The 21,363-nt window shown below is 37.1% G+C and overlaps 3 protein-coding genes across 14 annotated transcripts; 1 reads left to right on the top strand and 2 right to left on the bottom strand.

Annotated features, from left to right (window-relative positions):
- Positions 1-2,169: 2,169 nt before the first annotated feature.
- LOC126585114 (uncharacterized) lies at positions 2,170-8,355 on the bottom strand. Of its 8 annotated transcripts, none has more exons than XM_050249508.1 (6): positions 8,123-8,355; positions 7,877-8,005; positions 6,980-7,122; positions 6,224-6,278; positions 3,072-3,430; positions 2,170-2,974 (listed from the first exon to the last, which is right to left on the bottom strand). In XM_050249508.1, the coding sequence occupies exons 5-6, from the start codon at positions 3,426-3,428 to the stop codon at positions 2,438-2,440; spliced, it is 894 nt and encodes a 297-aa protein (XP_050105465.1). In that variant the 5' UTR covers positions 3,429-3,430; positions 6,224-6,278; positions 6,980-7,122; positions 7,877-8,005; positions 8,123-8,355; the 3' UTR covers positions 2,170-2,437. The 8 variants fall into 8 exon arrangements, with proteins under 8 accessions (XP_050105465.1, XP_050105463.1, XP_050105468.1 ...); XM_050249506.1 differs by having other exon boundaries at positions 6,980-7,079; XM_050249511.1 differs by having other exon boundaries at positions 7,877-7,993.
- A 77-nt stretch (positions 8,356-8,432) lies between these two features.
- LOC126585111 (small RNA degrading nuclease 5-like) lies at positions 8,433-16,599 on the top strand. Its single transcript, XM_050249504.1, has 14 exons — positions 8,433-8,673; positions 9,066-9,122; positions 9,240-9,305; positions 9,626-9,759; positions 9,844-9,956; positions 10,982-11,089; positions 11,198-11,268; positions 11,513-11,572; positions 12,655-12,710; positions 14,185-14,245; positions 14,415-14,682; positions 15,135-15,316; positions 15,415-15,710; positions 16,080-16,599. The coding sequence occupies exons 1-14, from the start codon at positions 8,560-8,562 to the stop codon at positions 16,201-16,203; spliced, it is 1,710 nt and encodes a 569-aa protein (XP_050105461.1). The 5' UTR covers positions 8,433-8,559; the 3' UTR covers positions 16,204-16,599.
- A 136-nt stretch (positions 16,600-16,735) lies between these two features.
- On the bottom strand, positions 16,736-20,466 carry LOC126585109 (scarecrow-like protein 1). Of its 5 annotated transcripts, none has more exons than XM_050249503.1 (3): positions 19,937-20,466; positions 19,430-19,504; positions 16,736-18,960 (listed from the first exon to the last, which is right to left on the bottom strand). In XM_050249503.1, exon 3 carries the CDS (start codon positions 18,898-18,900, stop codon positions 17,164-17,166), a length of 1,737 nt encoding a protein of 578 aa, XP_050105460.1. In that variant the 5' UTR covers positions 18,901-18,960; positions 19,430-19,504; positions 19,937-20,466; the 3' UTR covers positions 16,736-17,163. The 5 variants fall into 5 exon arrangements, with proteins under 5 accessions (XP_050105460.1, XP_050105458.1, XP_050105456.1 ...); XM_050249501.1 differs by having other exon boundaries at positions 19,423-19,477; XM_050249499.1 differs by having other exon boundaries at positions 19,423-19,504; positions 19,937-20,465.
- Between the last annotated feature and the right edge of the window lie 897 nt (positions 20,467-21,363).

The raw sequence follows: 21,363 nt of genomic DNA, 5'->3' as shown, positions 1-21,363 counted from the left end.
TGGAAAAGCAAAAAATAAAATAAAAGAAGAAACAAGAAGTTTGCTGCAAGCAAACTTCACAAGTTAATTACGGACGGTACTTACGGGGAACCCTCAAAGAATAGGCATCACAAGAAGTTATATGGATCAAACCTTTCCCAAACCGTGTGAAAAAGTCATGCAAAGATGAATCCTAATTTACTAAGGATTTATAACACAAGGGAAGCCCTTCAACCAACCAAAAATAAAAGGCTGTTTAAATGCCTTTTTAGTCCATATGGTGTGAATCCCACCTTCTACTCAAAGAAAGGACAAAGTCCCATTTACTTTGTACTGCACATCCCTCGTGGGTTGCTACTTAAAGAAAAAAGTGAAGTCCCATTTCACAAGAGGTCATGTATGGGTTTCAAACAAGTCTGAATACCCAATTGACTTCTCATTTTTTCCAAGTCTGAACACAAGAATGCAAATCCAAATCAAGCAGTTATGAACTACGCCGGTTTGATTCCGTTAAGGATACGTAGGCAGTCTGATATCAAATTATAGACGCAACCGTGAAATCAAAACGAATCCCTGATTTATATAAACTAAATTCACTCCTACTATCAAATACCAAAATGGCACGAAGCCGAAGAAAAGTTTCAAAGGGCACAAAGCCGTATCAAATCCCGAGTGGCACAAAGCCGAAGAAAAATCTCAAATGGCATGAAGCCACATCAAATTTTCAAATGCTCCTTGCCCGCATGAGCTAAAACTGCATAAGGCACCAACAGCTCCAACGGCTTAAAGTCCTCGCCTGCATGAGCTAAAACTGCACAAGGCATCAGTTGCTCCTTGCCTGCACGAGCTGAAACTGCACAAGGCATCAAACCTCAACAAATACATGAACTACGAATGACTTGATCCCTCAACGAGGGTACGTAGGCAATCTAGGATTCTACCTAGATGTAGTCACAAAATTAAACAAACACCCAAATCCTCAAGTTATGATTTATTCAAATTAGAATCAAAGGGTATGCCTTTCCAAAAGAAGGGTTGTAATTAATAGGCGCGTAGCCTAGAATGGGTCGAACTCGAATTAATAAAACCCTCTTCGGAAAAATGAACGAGGGTGAAATTGTGTCGAGTGAATTATTTGTTTACATATTATGTACAATTTTTTGCTCAACATATAGATAATACCGTTTGTTAAAAATGTAAAATTGAAGTCTATTAAAATTTCGACATAGGCTATAGTCCACATAAGAACGACCCAGCAACCAATAAATCCCAACACATTCAATTTCGGTTTCCGATTCAATATGCCCAGCATAAATATTAAAAAGATATAAATTTTAAGCCCTTTTGGGTGCGTTTGTTGCACTGGAATGTCTCGGACTGGACTAGTTGCAGGGATTAAGCTGGACTGGCTTAGACTGGACTAAGCTGGACTAGTTTAGTGAAACGTTTGGTGCAGTGTCGGACTAAGAAGTAGGATAATGAAAATAGTACTGTCACCAGTTTGATGTTTGCTCATATTATGACTACATTATTGTTCTATTTTAATTGTTTTTTTTATTAAATATATTATTAAAATTAATAATATTGGATGAGAGGGAACTCAATAAAAATACAAAAACCAAATTTTCTTGCCAATGAAAGAAACATACATGATTCAAGAGTAGCATTCTTACATGAATATGACAAAATGTCCTCCCAACAATCGACATGGTTTAAGATGCTTTTCTTAATTATTCACCTTTGGTTTTAAGTTGTAAATTAAAGTTAAAGGTGTTGGTTTATACTCATTTGAGTAGAACAAAAATTGATGTCTGACAAGTTCAATTTTTTACATAATTGTGAAATAATTACTTGGAATTACGCTTGTATGTATAAGCCAATTTCAATCCATACCATGACAATTGCATTCAATCTCAAGACCAAAATGATACGAGGCACAATGACAAATGGATAGCTGCACATTGATCATTGCTACATTTGGATTCCTAGTACATAAATTGGCTTGCTCCACCTAGTTTGAAGAAAACTAGTAACAATATGCAAAAGGAAGAGATCATGAATAATTTATGCATTCCTAAGCTAGTAATAACAATAATCATGCGTATGGAATTTTTGTGCATATATACATATATATACTAGTAATTATACAACATCCTCTATTAACAATATGCAAAAGAAAGAGAGGAGCAATTACTTCATCATTTCAGTTCATCACACAAGTCAATCTCTGCCATTGACTGACTCTGTAAAACATCATTCACTAAACTTTCCTCCATGATATTTTACAAAATGTTAGTTAACTATAGCATAACATTCCAAAATAGATCCCCATAATTTACAAAATCCTAGTTAATATTTGCCAAAATATTTCACAATGCAAGGCTAAGTTAGAAGCCATAACCTTAAGATTGTACGATTAACAAAATACATCCATGTCAAAAAGCACCACATAATATCATCATCCGCTTGCTTTGTCTCTTAAAAGCCTTTGGACGAACACTTTCTTGAGTTCTGAATCTATTGACCTGAACACTCCCACATTTTGTGGTTTTTCCAAAATAAGAGTTAATCCATCAATTTGATCCATAGGAGAAAGACCCATTGCTTTAAGTTCGTTAGCTATGTCACTATAATCTGCGGTACCTTGAATTATAGCTTCAATTACCATTTGCATCCTTTTCCCACTTTCAACATAAAATTCTTTCAATCCATTGATAATTGCCTCAGTTCCATCACTTGAACTTCCCGTAGTTCTTTTCCTCTTTCTTTGGCTATTTGTAGACTGGTTGCTTTGTTGGCTTTGTTCGTTCACTGGAGAAACATCATTTTCAACTCCAAGATCACTTGCATCAACCTGATTATGACTTTGTTCCTCCACCATTTTAGCAGGGGTTTCGGCTACATTACCCGTAGCCCGATCCTTTCCAAATATATATGCAAATCTATGATACAGTGGAAAAGGTTTGCTTCTCCATCCATCAGCTTCTTTATTTTTCTAAGATTATATCAAAATAGTAATTCTAAAATTTAGCATGCGTAACAAATATAGCTGCAAGAATATAACTAATGTATAAATAAAATAGGATATGAACCTGCACATAAGTTTGCCATGCGTCATGACTGTCAACTTCAATGCACTTTTTGACATCATTCCATGCAAATCCACTCGTGTTTATCATGTCAAGGATCAAACTATATGTTTTTTTCCATTTCTTCAACTTTGACTCAATATGTGGAGTTGCTTTTATATTTGAATTGGGACATAACACATTGACAGCTTTTGCTACTTCAATCAAAGTACCTTGTTTGAAAGCACCTGTGTCACACCGTTGCCTTCGAGCAACAAAATCCTCAAGAACAGATAATAATGCTTCTTCCTCAAATGCTTCCCATTTACGCCTCTTTCCTTTTGGCTCTTGAGCAGCATTCAAATTATTGTTGTTATCCATACCTTAACAAAAAATATTTGAATGTACTAAGGTACAATACAAAGAATCAATTTACATAATATCCAATCAATTTGCATACTATCCAATCAATAAATCAAATTACAATCAATGATGAGCAATCCAATCATTTTGCTAATGTCCAACATATGCATGATAAAAAGAAAAACTAAAATAAAATGCTACCATTAATACATATAGCTAGTTCGATTGTTGGTTCCTAATTGCTCTCCACTTATTATACATTTTCTGAGCCATAGCAGTCCACTGGTTAGATGTTCAACACTACCAACATATTCACCTTCTTCTGTACTTTGTCCATCTTCTATTATTGGCAAATTCTCCATTGGATCTACAGACATCTCTTGCCTAATAAGATTGTGTAGTAGGCAGCAAGCGGTAATTATTCGACCTCGTGTCCTTATTGAATAGAAAGATGGACTCCTTGGTACCGCCCACCTTCCTTTTAGCAAGCCAAAACAATGTTCAATTACATTCCTTGCCTTAAAATGCTTCTTGTTAAAATATTCTTCCTTATTGGAAGGTGTTTGTCCCTCCTATTCAGATAAATGATAAGGTATTCCTTTATAGGGTGCAAGGAATCCTTCACCATTTGTATAACCACCATCTACAAGGTAATAATAACCTAATAATAATAATAAAAAAGACCCTATTAATATTTGCAGTTCACAAACAAAACTAGACATAACTTACCAATTTGAGACTAACTAATAGTCTTACTTGTAAGTACCTTTAAACCATTATGCCTAGTAATTGCATCATGTAGCACTCTAGAGTCTGATGTGGAGCCCTCCTACCCCGAAAACACACATATGAACTACATATCCCTTGAACACACACCTAACACATTAGTGGCAACTCGACCCTTTCTTGTTCGGTATCTAGGTTTGTCAATTTCAAGTACATGCACATCAGTGTGCGTTCCATCTAATGCTTCCAAGCTATTCTAAACAAAAAATAAGCTTTTGTTAATTTATACAAAGGGAATATCTAGTTAAAGCTTAGGAAAAATTGAAAAAAATATCAACACACCTTAAAACACCTCCACTTATGATCCATAGAATCAATAGGCACATGTTGAGGGACTTTTAGTAGGATACCTTGTAATCGCAAAATTCCTTGCAATATACTATTGAAATACTTATTTATAGTCTCTCCCGACCAATAAAATCTAGCACCAATACTACGATTCTTAGTATGATGTGCTAGTATTTGTAAAGTCATACACACCTGCTCCTCCAGAGACACCAAACCATCATCTTTTACCCTCCCATCTTGACGAAGTAAGTCACATAATATGCCAAAAGTCCTTCTATCCATTCTTAATTCGTTTACACATTCAATATCAGTATTCCCTATTATACCATTCAGATAACACAAACTAATCTATTGTCTAACAAGTGAACGGTTAGTCAAAGTGCGTCGTTCAACATGTCTCTGTTTGACCCTTAGCATCAACAACACAAGAATTGTACAAATGCAAATTGTCTCTAAATGGGACGTCTCTAACAATAAGACCAATAAAAATTTCCTTCGATCCATCTCTATCCAAACTAAAATAAAAAAAAGGAAAAAAAATGAGAACATGATATATGTAATATCACTGTTATTAAGGGTGATGGAAAAGAAGTAATTATGATATCAATTGAACTAGATCAAAAGAATTCATAATACAAAGCAATTGCATCACAAAGATGCAAGTTACTGGCTCTCAATTTTTAGAACTAGAGATCATCGTCATTACAAAGCAATTGTGTGTGATCTGTGTGTGCTTATGTGTACGCGCATGATTGTGCTCAATCCTACATTGTAGAGATCATCATCATTATTTATCATTGCCAAAACACATTTTTAATTGTTTTCAACCAAAGGTCAATAAGGTGTATCCATTATCTACGAGTCTTTACAAAAACTTTACAATTTCACACACACACACAAAACCAGCATACATCGACACACGCAGATAGTACACACATGGAAGACTCCCATTGCTGAAACCCCAAATTTAAAAAATCCAAAACAGCATGTGGGTAGGACTTGGAATTTTGACAACTTTGACATCCTAAATTCCCAAGTTCCATCTTCTCTTATCTTTATCCCTTTTCAACCTTTTGCATAGAAAACAAAGTTTTTATTTCAATAGGAATTATGCCAAAGAACGATACGTAATTGTGCACGACATAAAGTCGAAAGACATCTTCATAGCAGACAAACTTCGAGTGTGCAAAATTACATTAACAAATAGAATCTAAAAGACTTAATAACAAATTAAAAAATGGGATCCTTCCAAATGAGATAAAGAAGTACAGATTAAACAAGATGGGGCATGTTCCATTGGGTCAGGGAGATCTCAGGCAGGATGTCCTGGGCTTTAAAGAAAAAAATTCATGGAAAATATGCATATCGATATTCCAACATTTTTTATGTACCCTGATCAGACTGCCAATCACCCATTACACTTTTACATCATCCTGCCTGCATTTTCAAATGCATTTTAAGGCCTAAAAATTTTAAGAGAGAACAAGGGTACAAAAGGGACATCAAGTTTGTGCATTGACAATGACATAATAAGAGACACCAAGTTTAAGAGACATCAAGTTTGTGCTCGAGGGATGCATGGATGGAGCATTTGTCTGTACTCAAGGGACATCAAGTTTGTGTCTTCAATGCACTTTTATATAGGAGTGATGCATACATGTAGTGCAGGCAGGTGAGTGCAGCAATAAAAGACAACTAACAAAATGAAAACTGAACAAAGAAATAGATGAGAATGAAACCTTCTTTTCACAAACCAAGTTCTGTTTTGTGAATCTGTAACTGCAATTGAATAAACTGCAACAACAATAGAGAACCAATCAGAATACAAGTGAAGCTAAAGTCCAATACAGGTTAGCAGGTAAAGAAAGCAACAATGCAAAATTATGCCTTTTATCTTAGTTTGTAAAACAAGAAACAGAACAAACCAACTAGTACAACCACCAAAGAGGTAAAATGGAAAGCGAAATCCCGCCAGCCTCACGAGATCACAACGGCAGACCGCTTTACAAAGCATTACGAATTTAGGATAATAAGTATAACACAAGTTAAGATTCAAGACCCACCACAAAACAGCGCGACAAAACTCAATAGGGTATACAAAAATAATGGCATTTGGTAGCTTCCATTAACAATTGAGCTGCAAAGTAACTTTCAGATGATCGAACTTCCTCCGAAAAAGTAATATACAGAAATATGAAAACCAGTAAATCAGATTACATAATCACTATTTGACAGTTCCTTAACTATTGTGATATTAAAAAAACAAAATAAAAATTGAGTACAAGGGACCAAACCTAACGATATTTTTCTTCAATTAAACAAAAATTTTGACAAATAAAATTAGTAGAAAATATTGAAAGGACGAAAATAAAGATATAACTAAACTAAAAATCCAAACCTAATTCTAATTAAAAGAATAACATAAAGGAAGAATTGAGACAAAATATACATTGCGATGGCAGAAGCGATGACAGAGATAAGCTATGAACACTGACCTGGAGGTTGGAGTTTCAGAAGTGACTGCAAGAGCTTGGAGAAGACGATAAAACAGCGTCGGAAAGGGTGTGTTGAATCGCTCGAGACGAAGGAACGGCGCTGCAAAGGGAGTGTTAAATCGCTCAAGATATCAGAGCAAAAGCTTTACAGAGAGAAAGTTTTAGAGAGAGATAGTATGATGAGCTTGTTGAATTGACGAAGAAGAACTGAGGCCTTAAATGAAGAAAGAAAACAAAGTAGACTCTACAGTTCAAATTGATTCACGGCAATGTAAGGCTAAATGAGACGACTTTTTTCCTTTGTCGATTTGAACAAAAGTTTATGAGACATTACAAAAGAACAAAAGTAAGGAAGAAGTAATTACTAAATGGGATTCCTCTTATAGAATGTTGCCCTACAAGCTGCAAAGAGCTTGCAAAAGAAGTCAAGAAAATGCATGATGATTTCCATAATCTTGCTCTTGATTATTGCATTGATCATCCTACTCTCTATTCTCAAGCCATGGAAGAAGTAATTACCACTGCATGCAACGTTCACAATCTTATCTTTCATTAATCACATACATCTCACTCTATGTTATCATTACTCATAATAATTACAAGTGCAAGGCTCTCAAATGTTCAAATTCGACCAACTCAACCTCCAAATGTTGATTCCAACCTGTCCAACCTATATTTAATGGTCAAAACTGATTTTAACTAAATTTCAGATCTCAAAATTAGACAGCAACTGATTGCAAATTCAACACCTTTCAATAAACCCAGAATCCATAAATAAGTAAATAAAACAGATGGAAAAAATTCAGATACATAAAAAAGGCATCTTAAAAACATTAGTCGCAAATTCAAAAAACCAGAGAGAGAGAGAGAGAGAGAGAGAGAGAGAGAGAGGGTTACTTGGACTGTGATCGAATGGGGGAGGAGGAGGGGCGGTTTGGGTGGAGGGTTCCTGAGAGGTCGCCTGAGAAGAAGGTGGAGGAGCAGATGAGGGCGAGCAGGATCTGCAATTTGACCCTAATCAAAACCCTAATTTGTTCAAGTGCAGAGGTCTATTATTGAAAATTTCTCAAACCCAAAACAACTAAATCAAATAAAGCTCAGTAGTATCACGATCGCAAAACAAATCGAAGATTCGAAGTTTACCGGGCAAGAGGAGCAGATGGGGGCGAGCAGGATGCAACTGAGGGCAAGCAGGACACAGAGATGAGGGTGAGGAGGACAAGGATGAGGGAGCAGGGCAAGCAGGGCAAGCAGGGAGCGATGGCGTCGATTCTCTCTCGCAGGATGAGCCAGGTTCTCTCTCGCAGAAGGTCTTACGAGTCCGGCCAAATTTGGGGTTCTTGGCTAAGAACTCCTAGCGAAGTCATTAATCCGAGCGAGTCCTATCTAATCCCATTAAACCTAATTTTTGTGCAAACCAAACATAAGACTACACTAGGAATTAGTCCTAGTCCAGTCCCCTAATCCGGTCAAACAAAAGGTTTATAAACCTCGTACGTTCTCTCTCTCTCCCTGGGTTCGTAATAAAACTCGTACATATTCGCTCTCCGGGGGTTCGTAAAGCTTCAGTGACGGAGGCCATGCCTTCTTCCCCCATTAAAGTCGAAACTTTAGCCCCGGAGGAAGAAGTGAGCTCAAGCAGCAGCAAAAATGATACCAACTGCTCCACTTTCTTCGATGTCTACGGCCCTCAAGTACTCTTTCTCTCTCTAATTTGTTTTCTTTTAAATTTCGTCGCCTTCCATGTTTTGCCATGAATTGGTTGTGCGCCTAAAGTATTTGCCGCTCTAATTGTATTATCATTAGCATTCAAAGTTGCAATCTTTTAGTTTTGTTTCGAATTTCTGTGATGTTGGCGATACCATGTATTCTTGTACGAAGAACAGGTCTGCTGCTTATAGCTTTCAATTCGATACGTAAATGGTTCAGTTAGCTGTAGTATGTACATCTGTATGTTTTCTTTAGACTCTAGTTTCTGCAGTACCAGTAATGCTTGTTCATGGAAGTAGTTTGTGTGGTCCGACGGGATTTTGATTGAAACGATTGAACTTTAGTGCTTTGCATTTAATCTTATTTGCCCTTGCAGAGTAAAGCAGAGGTGGTTTTTAAGACACCGGAAGCCAACACAACTCTGAATTTGCAAGTGGGTACTCATATTTGTTCCTTTTCTGTCAAGTGGCAGGAAATTTCATTCGATTTGAACATTTATTGACTAAGAAAGAAGATTGAGTGAGTGAATGGAGTTTATGTCGTGATGCAGGAGGTTCAAGAACTAGTGACGTGGGTGCTTGCTGAAGGATTCATGCCTTCATGGGTTTTTATTAAGGTGAGGAATTCTTTTGTTTTTTAACCCCTCTTTTGATAATTCCAATGTATGTATCGTTAAGGATCAATGAAACCATAATGATTAATATTACCCAAAGTACATGGAAGAATCCTTAATACACATACCAAACAGGTGGAAGACTATTTAAACTGTGAAATAATACACATACCAAACAGGTGGAAGACTCATTAAACCGTGAAATGTTACCCAGCCATATATATTTCTCAATCTCGTTGGATTCCGTGCATAATTTGTAGACAGGAAGTTGAAAGAAACAAGAATTCTTATAGTTATTAATACTGTAACCTTACATTTTGCAGAACAAGCCCCTCATTCCCAAAGTGGTTATGCTTTATGTCCCAGGCCTGGACGCAGCATTGTATTTATCACATCATCGACTTCTTAAGAGTCTCAAAGCATTATGTGGCAAGCCAAGGCCAGTTTTAGCTCTCAGGTTTGTCACAAGTGATTTTGCTTCATCCGCCTTTAATTTCCCTGTACTTCCACCTTCTATGCTTTATCTTTTTGCCCATACTAGTTGTATGTCAGATGGGATGCAGACAATTGATGCACTCCTGACGAGCAAAGTGAAAAGAAAGAGGGAAGAGAGTAGTTCAACTGTGGAGAAATCTAACCTGGCGTCTAAACAAGGTATGTGACATGTTTGCAGAACATTGATCATACTAAATTTCTTGTTTTCATCTTAACTTTGCTAATTTGCACGTCAAAGTTAGTATTTGTACGGAAATCAAGGATATTTTACTAGAGAATGGTCCTCCAACTTGTCTGAGTAGGAAAGCAAGCCACAAGTAACCTGAAGTTCTGTTTATTTGTACAGTTCTCCGGGGTTGCAGTTATACTCATGAACTGAGAAGTATCAATACTTCTCGGTTTCTTTTTTTAAACTTCTCCATTCCGTTATGGCTAGCAATCCTCATTTTTGGTAACATTGGTTGTCATAGTTATTTGTACTGTTCTGAATCACTAGGAGTTGTGGGATCCATGTTCAATTAATTACCAATAGGTAAGAGCAGAAAAATGTCCAATGTGTGGAGAGTGTCTCTCAGATTCAAACTATTAGGAATCTACCTACAATGTTGTGATTAACAATTATGAAAACAAATGCTGCATGCCCATCTGGATGGGGCTAGATTTTGCAGAAGCAGAACAACTTCTATTGCTACTAGAGCTTGTGTTGATGTTTTCCTGCTGTCAACACTCACTCTCATATTAGTATTCCCAAGTCTTCGCATGCATAAAACATGAAGAAACACACAATGTTATCTGCTTCGTAATGTTTGGACTGTAACATCAAAGTTATTTCAGTGTGCACTATTGGATTGCGCCATAGAAGTTCTTGTTTATGGAAGTCTAGAAAAGGTTTTCCTTTTGAAATTCATGCACTCATGATACAACATCAGTTCTGTCAGTATGAGTAGAATTCAGAAATCATACCAGCTTTATCATATCTTGGATATTGGTGTTGTATTGATTACTTAGCCATTCAGTTTTTGCGTTTCTTAAGTTGGTGTAGGTTCTTATCATTTGATCCAAGCTATAAAATTATCCTATAAAAAGTATGCATCCTTTTGTTCTGTAAAAGTATCTTAACACTCCATGAGGATCCTCTTAATTTTTTTTTTTCTGGGTTTTCTCTACATGTTTTTCTGGTTTAGATAATCTATCTTCTGTGGAACTCATGAAAGATATACCTTTCCCTATTACATTTTACACTCTTACAACAAAACAACTTGAAGAGAATGGATATTGCTTCAATTTGCCAGGTAACAAGACAGATGCCACTTAAGTTATTAATTAGGATTTCTCTATGATTTAATTTCTAGCTAGTTCCTTAAACTTTTATTCTTATTAATTATTATTTATCAATGCAGGTTTTCTTTCTACTCTTCTGGCCCCTTCAGGATCGTCTCACTATCAAATATTGGCACTTGATTGTGAGATGGTAAATCTTTGAATATCAATTTCTAAAGATAGAAAGAAATTTGTTAACAACTTAACATATAGTACTAAATAACTGTTATCTTGTGGGAAGTTCATTGTTGAGGTGCATTTGTCCTTTCAACTTGTTTTATAACTGCCAGCTGAATTGTTCGATAGTAGTAAATTATGTTCATTTTTAATTTTTCTGTTCTCACAAAGCATTGGCGTACTGATGTCATCTTGGTTGATCCATTTTGTTTTGTTAGTGCGTCACAAGTGAGGGTCTTGAGCTAACAAGAGCAACGCTGGTGACTATGAAAGGAGATGTAAGTTTTAACTATTTTGTTGCCTAATTGTGCAAAAGGAAATGGATGTTAATGTGTAAGGATGCATAAGTTTTGTGCAATTTTTTTCTTTCTGAAATTTTTTAAAAGTAAAAGTTGCAATTTTTTTCTGACTTGGCAATGGTTTAGTGGTCTTATTTAAATTTGAATGTTTCAAAACTTATAATTTCAGTTGAATAAAATGTAGTATCTGAGTGATTTACGCTTGAACTTTCTTGTTTGAGTAAATCTTGCTAATGTCTCTGAACTTATATTTTGTCTTATTTAATCCCTAAACCATTGCCAATCTCCCTGAACATTAAGCTTTCTCTGGTCTACTTGTAGAACATCTCCAAGAGACTCTTTAAACTTCTCAAATAGCTTTTTGAAAGAGCCAAACCAAGGAAATCAAGCTCCAAGAGAATCTATATCCCACTCTTTATTTTAGTTTTTTTGAATAGTTGCTCTTTAACCTTAAAGAAAAGAGCTAGCTAAACATAAAAAGTATTAATTGGGGAGAGAGATGTCAAGGGATGAGAATGATGAGAAAGATGGGTTGTTTGAAGATTAAAACATTTATAGTGCTGGAGACGTTAAATTAAATTGGCTAGTTAAAATAGTTTTTGGATGCGCTAGCTAAATTAACAAATTTTAAAGAAACTTGGAGATGCTCATTTCCTAGTGTTGCTTGATTATCATTTCCAAATATATGAAGGAGGTGTGGAAAGGAAAAAACAGAGTGACATATCAGGGCTTCAACATCTTTTCTAATTCGCACCTTATTGCATCCTGCTGATGACACAATCTTGAAGCTAGAAATCTCTGGTTCACCAGGGTCAACATGTTATCAATGTCTGAATCATATAGGTTTTTTGAATCCTCATATCATATGATATCAAGTTCTTACTTATCAAGATTTTGTATGAAATTTTGACTATTTTTTATGATTCTGAATGCTTTGAAACTTTAATGTGACCCCTAGACTCTTAAAATTTCTTCTACGCAATTTTGTGCAAATGAGTTTGTTACCACCTAAATAACTTTTCTTCTCAATGTTTGAACTTCTAAGTTTTAATGAATCTCAGGTTGTGCTAGATAAATTGGTCAAACCAACAAATCCTATCACTGATTATAATACCAGGTATGTTATCATTTTAGCCTTCATTAGTCCTTCCCTTGATATGTTGCTCTAGTGTTGAAGCAGTTAGAGCTGCTTCTTGGAATTCAGATTTATCGTCATCAATATGTGTGGCCATCCGTGCCTTTTTTTTTTCTTTTTCCGTTTCCCATGAGGTTGGCCAGATGAAATCTCATCTTGGAGTTTTTTCAAGTTTTAAAATATTTTTATGTTATTTTCGTGTTAGTTCTGGTAGAGGTCGCACTTGGTGCAATGGCAAGTGCCTTCGCCCATGAGCGGTAGGTCTCGGGTTCGAGACTTGGGAGCAGCCTCTCCATAAATGGGGTAAGGCTAGCCGACATTCACCTCTCCCAGACCCTGCGTAAAGCAGGAGCCTTGTGCACTGGGTACGACCTTTTTCGTGTTAGTTCTGGTCAGCAGCCATAGTCATTTACCTCTTCTTGAAGTAGTCTTGCTTTGATTATAGGTGCATTTATTAGTCCATCTACTTAAGCCAAATTTCCTCTTATCTTACCAGTAAAAGGTGCTATTCACTCTGCTCTTACACATTGAATTTTAATTATTTTCCTTGTCACCCTTATCATTGAACATTTGTGTTTTAATATCTTATTCCTGTATATTATATGATGTTTTTCAAACTAAGTGCATGGTGGTGTTTGTATTTCTTGTGGGGTAAAACAAATGATGATCGGTTGTAGTGCTATTGGGGCATTGTGGGGGAGCAAGTGTTTTGGAAAATGTTGCCTCCCATTGGGGCAAGGAGTTCCAAAATTGCCTCTCAAGGCACCCCTTGTTACCTGGCCGACCGTTTAGTGTGCATGTCCCTGTTCATGCGGTCTGAGGCGCTGCAGTGGCGGCTGTGCTTTTTTCCTTTTAATATATTGTTATACGGCCGACATTAATTTGCCTTAGCTGGCCAAAGATATTTTAAAGCAAATCATATTTAGCATTTAAATAAAAACCATCTACGACACGCTGGGTTTTGTGTCCACATCTTCTTCCATCTCTACTCAAAACCCACGAATACTGCAGCTTTAAGTTTCTTCCAGAAAAAACCCCTCTTTATCCACCCGAGTCCCACCAATACATCTCAACTCTAAAAACTAAAATGATGATCCCCTAGGTGTCTTCTACAACCAGCCCAACCCTAGCAGCAGGCTCGAAATCAATTTTAGTTTCTGTGCAAGGCTGGAATCCTGATTTAGAATGAGTTCAAACGTTTATAACTCAACCACACTTGGGCTTTTAAAGTTTTCTACTCTGAGAAATAAAAAACACACTGGGAAAGTTGTAAATCATTGAGAAATCATCATTTTTCCTGATTTTATTTCTGGATATAGGTGATTCTTAGTGTTGATGCTTTTTCTGGATAAGATCCAGCCCTATAATTAGATTGCAGTATTTGAAATTGTTGCGGTATGAATGAGAGAGGCTTCTATGAAATGATAAAAAGAATAACGATTGATTTCCTGTTCAGGTTTAGTGGAATTACAAGTGAGATGTTAGAGGGGGTGACTACAAGTCTTAAGGACATTCAGGTTAATCCTTGGATCTTGTTCTCCATTTGTACGTATTTATGTTTTACATTTGCGCTTAGTGATTTTCCAGAGTTGTGACTTGTCAGATGCTGCTTCACGTGTTAATTTCATCATCTCCTGTTAAGAAACTCTTTGTTTCTAATTTATAATAGTCGCTTTCGATGCTCAGGAGGACTTTCTAAAGCTGGTTTACAAGGAGACCATCGTAGTGGGCCATTCGTTGGAAAATGACTTGTTAGCATTAAAAATCTCCCACAATCTAGTGATCGATACTGCAGTGTTGTACAAGTACCCCCGTGGTAGGTCTTACAAACCTAAACTTCGTGATCTTGCCCGGAAGTTTCTTTCTAAAGAGATACAGCAGTCAGGGCTTGGCCATGACAGTATTGAAGATGCAAGAGCTACTATGGACCTGGCACTTTTAAAGATTAGACATGGTAAGTGACTATCTTTTGCATTTACATTGTATGATAGACCAATATGGAGAATAACGGAACTCAACTAGTGTGGTATCTATCACCTTTTTAATATAGGACTTATATTGAACCTTGTCATTGTCAGCATAAACTTTTATTCATTTTTTCTTTTCAAACAATAGATTTTGTTAGATTAGATGTAGATTAGCACCGACGGGATTCTAACCCATGCCATCATGCAAGGGCTCAACACCTTTTCATCATTGTGGTAAAGGGCCACTTGCCCATAAACGTTCATTCTAATTATATGGAAAATAGAATACAGAAAAAGTGGAGTTGGGAAGCATTACTGTTTGTTGCAAAAGTTCAGTGTCTTCCAGATGTCAGAATTTGACACCTTGTCTGAGCCCAAGTTGGAAATAGTTCTCCTTTTGTCAATGTCTGTTATAAGAATGCTCCTTCTGTTGGATTAGGACCCGACTTTGGTACAGCACCATCACTGATACGGAAAAGGCTCCTAACTGTTTTGAGTGAAAGCGGAAAGACATCCTCTATCATTGATGATATTTCCATTGTGAAGCGTCATGCCTCTGAATTATCCCATGCAGTTCCTGTGTTCTCGGATGATGAAGCTCTTTCCAAAGCTCAAAAGGAGGTAGAGTTCTCATGGCTGTGTTCACTTATTTTCTCATTTTTATCATTTGGCTTGGCTACGTAATTTTACATGCTTTTTTCATTTACTTTTAATTGTAGGCAAGGAATGAGAAAGTGCATTTCGTCTGGACCCAGTTTTCTGAATTGAATCGTTATTTCACGAAACAAGCAGAAGATGCGGAGAAATTAGATGGAAAAATTGCTGAGTTGATATCCTTGCTTACATGCCATAAGAACTCTGGAAATAAAAAAAGTATCAGCTGCAGCTTAACGTCCAAACTAAAGGAAATTCTTATGCGACTGGATACTAGAATACGTACCTTGTATGCCGCATTGCCTGCTAATGCCATGCTTATTGTCTGCACTGGTCATGGAGATATAGCAACTGTCTCTAGGTATGTCCTACATTTCACCTAGATAATTATTTACATTGGTATTTTTCCTTTGTTCCTTGAAAATATATTTAAAGAGCAATAGATGACTAGTAGACTCTGCTTGCTGATGAATTTACCACTTACGACTGTCAGATTGTTAGTGATTTTGTTATATGAAATGGTAGTATAAATTTTTGAAATTCAAACATCGTTAAAGATGTCCAGGGAGTTTACACTGACCTTGGGGATACCTTATAATAAGGGAGTTGAAAGCCATTTGGTTGACGATCAATAGAATAACATGAATTTATCTGTATTGTTGTGTAGAAGTTGCTTAATTGGAGTTGATTCATGTCTGACCCTGTTAACTTTTCTTGTACGTGGATGAAGATTAAGGAAAATGCTATTGGATCGTAATGAAACAACAATGTGCCGGGAGAGCATTGTAAAGGTATTGGAAGAGCTCCAAGCCCAAGCTGAGGTAGCATTGTGTTTTGTTGGTGTGAAGAGCTGAGCATAGAATATCAAGGGTTTTTAAGTGTGACTTCCAGCAAGGATTGGGTGAGGAGAGCTGGACAAAATTGAGCTTTCCGGCTGCTTTTACCTGTTTGCTCGCAAGAGCAAGGCGGTTGGTGTCTTACAATGTCCAAGCAGCGTTACTGTCGGAATGGTTAGTTGGGAGGCTTGGACAGATAACAAAAACCAGGCAAACGTAAGGAAGAATGTATGGAAGAAAACAAAGTGATGTCTTAAAAGAGGTGACGAGAAATAGTAGAAATGTCGGAGAGCATTTAACTCGCTTACTTGCCGGAGGGAAGTCCTAACTGTATTTTCTGATCTTGTAATTGACTTATATTGTTCACAATTTTGACGATCTATCATATTTGAAATTAATTGTTTGATGACGAAATGACGCGAAGGGTTGTAGGCTTGTAGCTAAGTTAGTTAAGAACAATAGGTCCGGGATAACGCGAAGGGTTATATACATACGAGGTCTTTGTTTCTGTTCATTCTATCCCATCTTAATCACATTCTCTTATGCAATATTTGAGAATCACCGTCAATAGGTCCGGGATAACCCGTTGTTCCATTTATGAATACAATATTGCCCAACATATCGATAATTTTAAGCTCGCAACATCAACAATATCACAACACATCTGCACAAAATTATACAGGAGAGTACATAAGGTTATTCTATTACAAGCATTGAGATCGTTTATCAGTGTTAGAAAACTAGCAGCTCCCTACGTTCCTTTATTTATAAACTCGAAATTACGGGATTGACTATAAACTTAAGTGTATTTAATACAATTGCCACCTTACAATCGAGATGGTAGTTGTATTAAATATATGTAAGTATTGTAGTCAATCTCTGAAATTGCCTCTGTATTGCCGTGAGTCTTTATCCCCACACAAAATCAAAGTACAAGACTGAATGAAAGCGTAGCAGTAGTTTGGAGCTGAACGATCATCACCTCCACGCTGAAGCAACAATCAAGCTTTTGCCTTCCCACCCGAAATGAAGCGCCCCTGCCTCCTCCTTCACTTTGTACCTGTCACTGTACTGTCTGCTAAGATCCCGAATCGAATCAGTCACACTGGTGCTCATAGGACATGAAGTAAATCCTGCCATGGTCATCCTAGCCCTCCACTTTCCAGCTACCTCATACCGCTCTATTCTTTCCTCTCCTTCGCATGCCACAATGTTCACTATGTCCCGTGCAAGGCACTGCCTTTCAACATTCATCCTATCCTGACTCTCCCGAGGGAGAGCTGCATCAAGGGAATCATAAACAGCAGAGTAATAGTTGTAGGCTTCAACAAATCTTGGGATAAAAGGGGTTGTATTGGTGTTCACATCTTGTTCTACAACTGTAACGAGTTTTGGCCTCAAGCTCTTCACCATCCGCAGAAGCTGGTCTCTCTGGTTAACTGTTGAAACACTTTCGTCGGGCATGTGGTGAAGCTGAAAAGCAAAGTTAACCACAACTGCTTCCCCAGGCTTGCAGCCGAGCATTGAAGAATTGACGATTGAAGTCCTCGAGGCTACTGCACGAAACTCGAATGGAACTTTCAGCGCTTCTGCCAGCTTCTCAAGCCTTTGTCCAATGATGTTAAGGCCTCCAACATGACGCTGAACTGTCTCGGGATCATCCACCCCTGTTAACTTCAAGTGTGGTGGCTTACCTGGCAGGCTCGAAAGTGTTTGTATGAGGGTTATGTATTGATTCCCCTGGTTTACGTCAAAATCTATGATGTGAACTCGCTTTTCATCTTTGCATGCCTCTATGATGGCTCCATTTGCCGCCATAAATCCAAATTTAAAGCAAGGACACACCTCAAAAAGGATTTGCATGGCTGCAAGGCGATAAGAAGACGGGGGTTCCTTGCATTTCAAAGACTTGTAAAGAAATTTTCCTGAGGAAGCCAAGCGAGCTGCTAGGCCTTCCACCATGTAAGCTGCAATCCTCTGTGTGGGATCTCCTTGAATCGACACCATCTGTCGAAGCTCATTTATCATCGTTGATGCTTCTTCATTGTTTCCCTCTGAAAGTGCACCAGCGCACTCAAAAAGCAGCTGCTTGGGTGTCCGAGGAGAAGCATGTGATATTTCTTTGTTGATGCTGATACTGCTCGCGTTAGAATCAGATGATGAAGACTCCTTGGGTGAGTCATGGAGCAATTCACTCTGGATCGGATCAATCCATTCACCTTCCACTTCCATGCTTCGACTACAGCAATTTTTCTCCCCATCATCTTCATCATCATTGTCATCAAGCAGTGCTCTCTCCAATTCTTGAAGCTTCAATCTCATCTTATCTTCATCAAAGCTATCCGCATCGGGGCTTTGACTCTCTAAGTAATCTGACTCAAAATTGGACATTAAAGAAGTGATATATGGATTTTGAGTATTCAAGGAGGAAACTGATCCAGCTGTTAGCTGGTAATATGAGGCACCTCGTGGGTTAGTCGAACTTCCAGAAATGCCAGAGCTGGATGGATGTGTAACTTCTTCCATTGGGGAGTCAAGGAAGTACTTCTCGTAAGTCTCACTGCTGTAAGAATCATTCACATACACGGCCTTGTGCTCATCGGCCCCAAATATTTGAGTTGACAAGCTGGAACCGTCATTGCTGCCATTTAAAGAATATAATTTGCGATTTCTGTATGATGTGGTGGAGAGCTCTGCTGGCCGAACTAAAGACATGGTTTTGGTTTACTTCTTCTGTCGTTGAGGAACACAAGTTCTATCACACAATTCGAGTTTCTGTATCACAATTTGTCACACATTAGAGGGTAAATAACTGTCAAACAATCATTAACACTGGAAAGTGGAAACTAGTAAATTAGACCAAGCGAATCTGGAAAGGGATCCTCTCCGGATCCCTTCCTCCTAATCCACTAAATCAGGGCATCCAGACCATTGAAATTGGATCCAACGGCTAAAATTATTATAATTTTTAAAGTGAATCCTTATTTGTAGCCGATAGATCAAATTTCAATAGACTGGATTCCCTGATTTGGTGGATTAGGAGAAAGGGATTCGGATCCCTTTCCAGCTAATCTGGTCGAGCCTGTCCAATCCAACAGATAGTAATGTCTGCTAAACTGTTTTGAAGGCATATATACAGAACAACAACAACAACAAAAGACTATTCATCATATGTCCTTTTGCAGTGGCAGGTAAAAAGAGTTGTGCAAGAAAGCAAAATCAATGGAAGTGCATGACCATTCACCCTTGCGCTCGAGGTTCCAAGTTCGATTTCCCCCTCCCCCGATATCGTTTGTATCAAAATGTTGAAATTTTGAGCCTAAACAATTAAAAGCTGCAATTAAGAAAACCTTGAACAAGCTGAACAAATTCTGAAATAAGCTGGACCTTTGAACAACATGGGAACTCCGGAAAACCCGAAAAAATAAATAATAAAAAAACAACAAAATTGTTGTTTCATGGTAGCTGGCAATTGCAGAGGAATAAAGTTGTCAAAACATCATGACAGAAAGACAGAAGATTTCTGAGATTACAACAACAACATGCATAACCATCATCACAGAGAGAGAGAGAGAGAGAGAGATCCATGCCTGCCTGAACCAATGATTTCATAGACTTAATTATCTATAAATACAATAATATATATGCAAATAAACTTCATGACAATTAAGTTCATATACAAGAGGAGAGATTTAAGAATAAAAAATAAAAGAAATATAAAGAATAGGAGGAGGAGGAAAAAGATAAGTACCTGCTTGCTGCAAGTGAAAGATGAACCCAAAAATGAAGAGGAAGGTGAGAATTTGGTATGAACCTTGAACTTTGAAGGAAGAGGAAAGAGTTGAGGATTTGACCTTGTGATTAAGACAAAGGAAAAGAGCCAAAATTCCTATGGTGATATAATATAAAATAATTAAACAATTTTTAGATTTTTATGAAGTAGTTAGGTTGAGAAGCAACAAACAAGGTAGAGAAGATAACCCAAAAAGAAAATTTGAAGACCAAAAACATAGACAAACGAAAAATTACCTCGATTAGTAAGAAAATAAATACTAAGAAACTGTTGTTATTTGGGTGGATATTAACTACCTATTTGAAGCATCTGACCAGAGAAAACACTGTTTTGTTAAGAGGAGACTTTGGTTTTGGGGCAGAAAATTCCAACATTCAGGAACTTTGAGGAAGAAAAAAAGGCAGTGAGAAAAGAGAAATCCAGCCAACAATTCCCTACAGAGGAAACTTCCTTCCTTTGCTTTTACCTCTTCTTTTGTTTTTGAATTTTCTGTTCATCAGTCAGTCTGCATGTTTATACCAACTTGTCTGACTAATGTTGTCGACTGCGCAATGTGATGCTCTCGTTGCTTTTGTTGTGACACTGTTTGCTTCCAAAGCACCATCATGGGGTCTTTTGAAAGTTGTCCTTGTTTACCTTTAGCATTTTAACCACTCGACAGGTGTTTGAGCACTACCTCTTGAAGGGGTCGACAACAATATAGACTTTGTTCGAGGGTCTCGAACCCAAAAACCTCTTGAAGATAAATAATTTACGGATTGTTCGAGGGGTTTTGACTTGAGAGAGGGATTTTCTCATGTCATGACGTACCACGTGTCAATGGTCTATTATGCAGGTACAATGTTATAATTTTAGAGTTTGGTCAACAGCTTAGTACTAATCACATTGATATTGACTTAATTTAGAACTCGTTTGGATATGCTTTTAAATGACTGAAAGCGTTTTTAGAGAAAATGTAATTGGGTTCCAAAAACACTTTAAGAGTTTTTTACAAAAAGTACCAATTATATGCTTTTCTAGAATTTACTAATATTTTTACTAAGTATTATTTCTAAAAATATTTTCATCAAAAGCATTTTCAGTTATTTTAAAAGTACATCCAAACGGTCGCTTAATCACATGGACAACCAAACATGTGTTGGATATTATCATTATAAATATTGATGTTATTCATAGTAGAAGTATTCATTTATAAGTAGTAATACATATTGTCAATACTTTATTTAGATTGCATTCTTCAACATAATATATTAATTATTTTTATACAATAACGTTATTGAAATTAAATCTTAGTTAGATAAGAGAATTGCTCTTTTAAAGTGAGCAAATCGAGACCAAATTTTCTGCACTTAAAATTGGTGTGATCTCTCTGTGGCTCTGACACG

The sequence above is a fragment of the Malus sylvestris genome, chromosome 10, assembly GCF_916048215.2.
Source record: "Malus sylvestris chromosome 10, drMalSylv7.2, whole genome shotgun sequence".
Taxonomy (NCBI): Eukaryota; Viridiplantae; Streptophyta; class Magnoliopsida; order Rosales; family Rosaceae; genus Malus; species Malus sylvestris.
The sequence above is the reverse complement of the archived record's forward strand: the minus strand, read 5'-3'. Positions and strand labels throughout refer to the sequence as shown.

Coding starts and splice junctions, on each gene's coding strand:
- LOC126585114 (XM_050249508.1), bottom strand. CDS start 3,428: ATGGATAACAACAATAATTTGAATGCTGCTCAAGAGCCAAAAGGAAAG. Junction 2,975..3,071: donor CATGGCAAACTTATGTGCAG/GTTCATATCCTA, acceptor ATATAATCTTAG/AAAAATAAAGAAGCTGATGG.
- LOC126585111 (XM_050249504.1), top strand. CDS start 8,560: ATGCCTTCTTCCCCCATTAAAGTCGAAACTTTAGCCCCGGAGGAAGAA. Junction 9,123..9,239: donor ACACAACTCTGAATTTGCAA/GTGGGTACTCAT, acceptor GTCGTGATGCAG/GAGGTTCAAGAACTAGTGAC. Junction 15,711..16,079: donor GATATAGCAACTGTCTCTAG/GTATGTCCTACA, acceptor ACGTGGATGAAG/ATTAAGGAAAATGCTATTGG.
- LOC126585109 (XM_050249503.1), bottom strand. CDS start 18,900: ATGTCTTTAGTTCGGCCAGCAGAGCTCTCCACCACATCATACAGAAAT.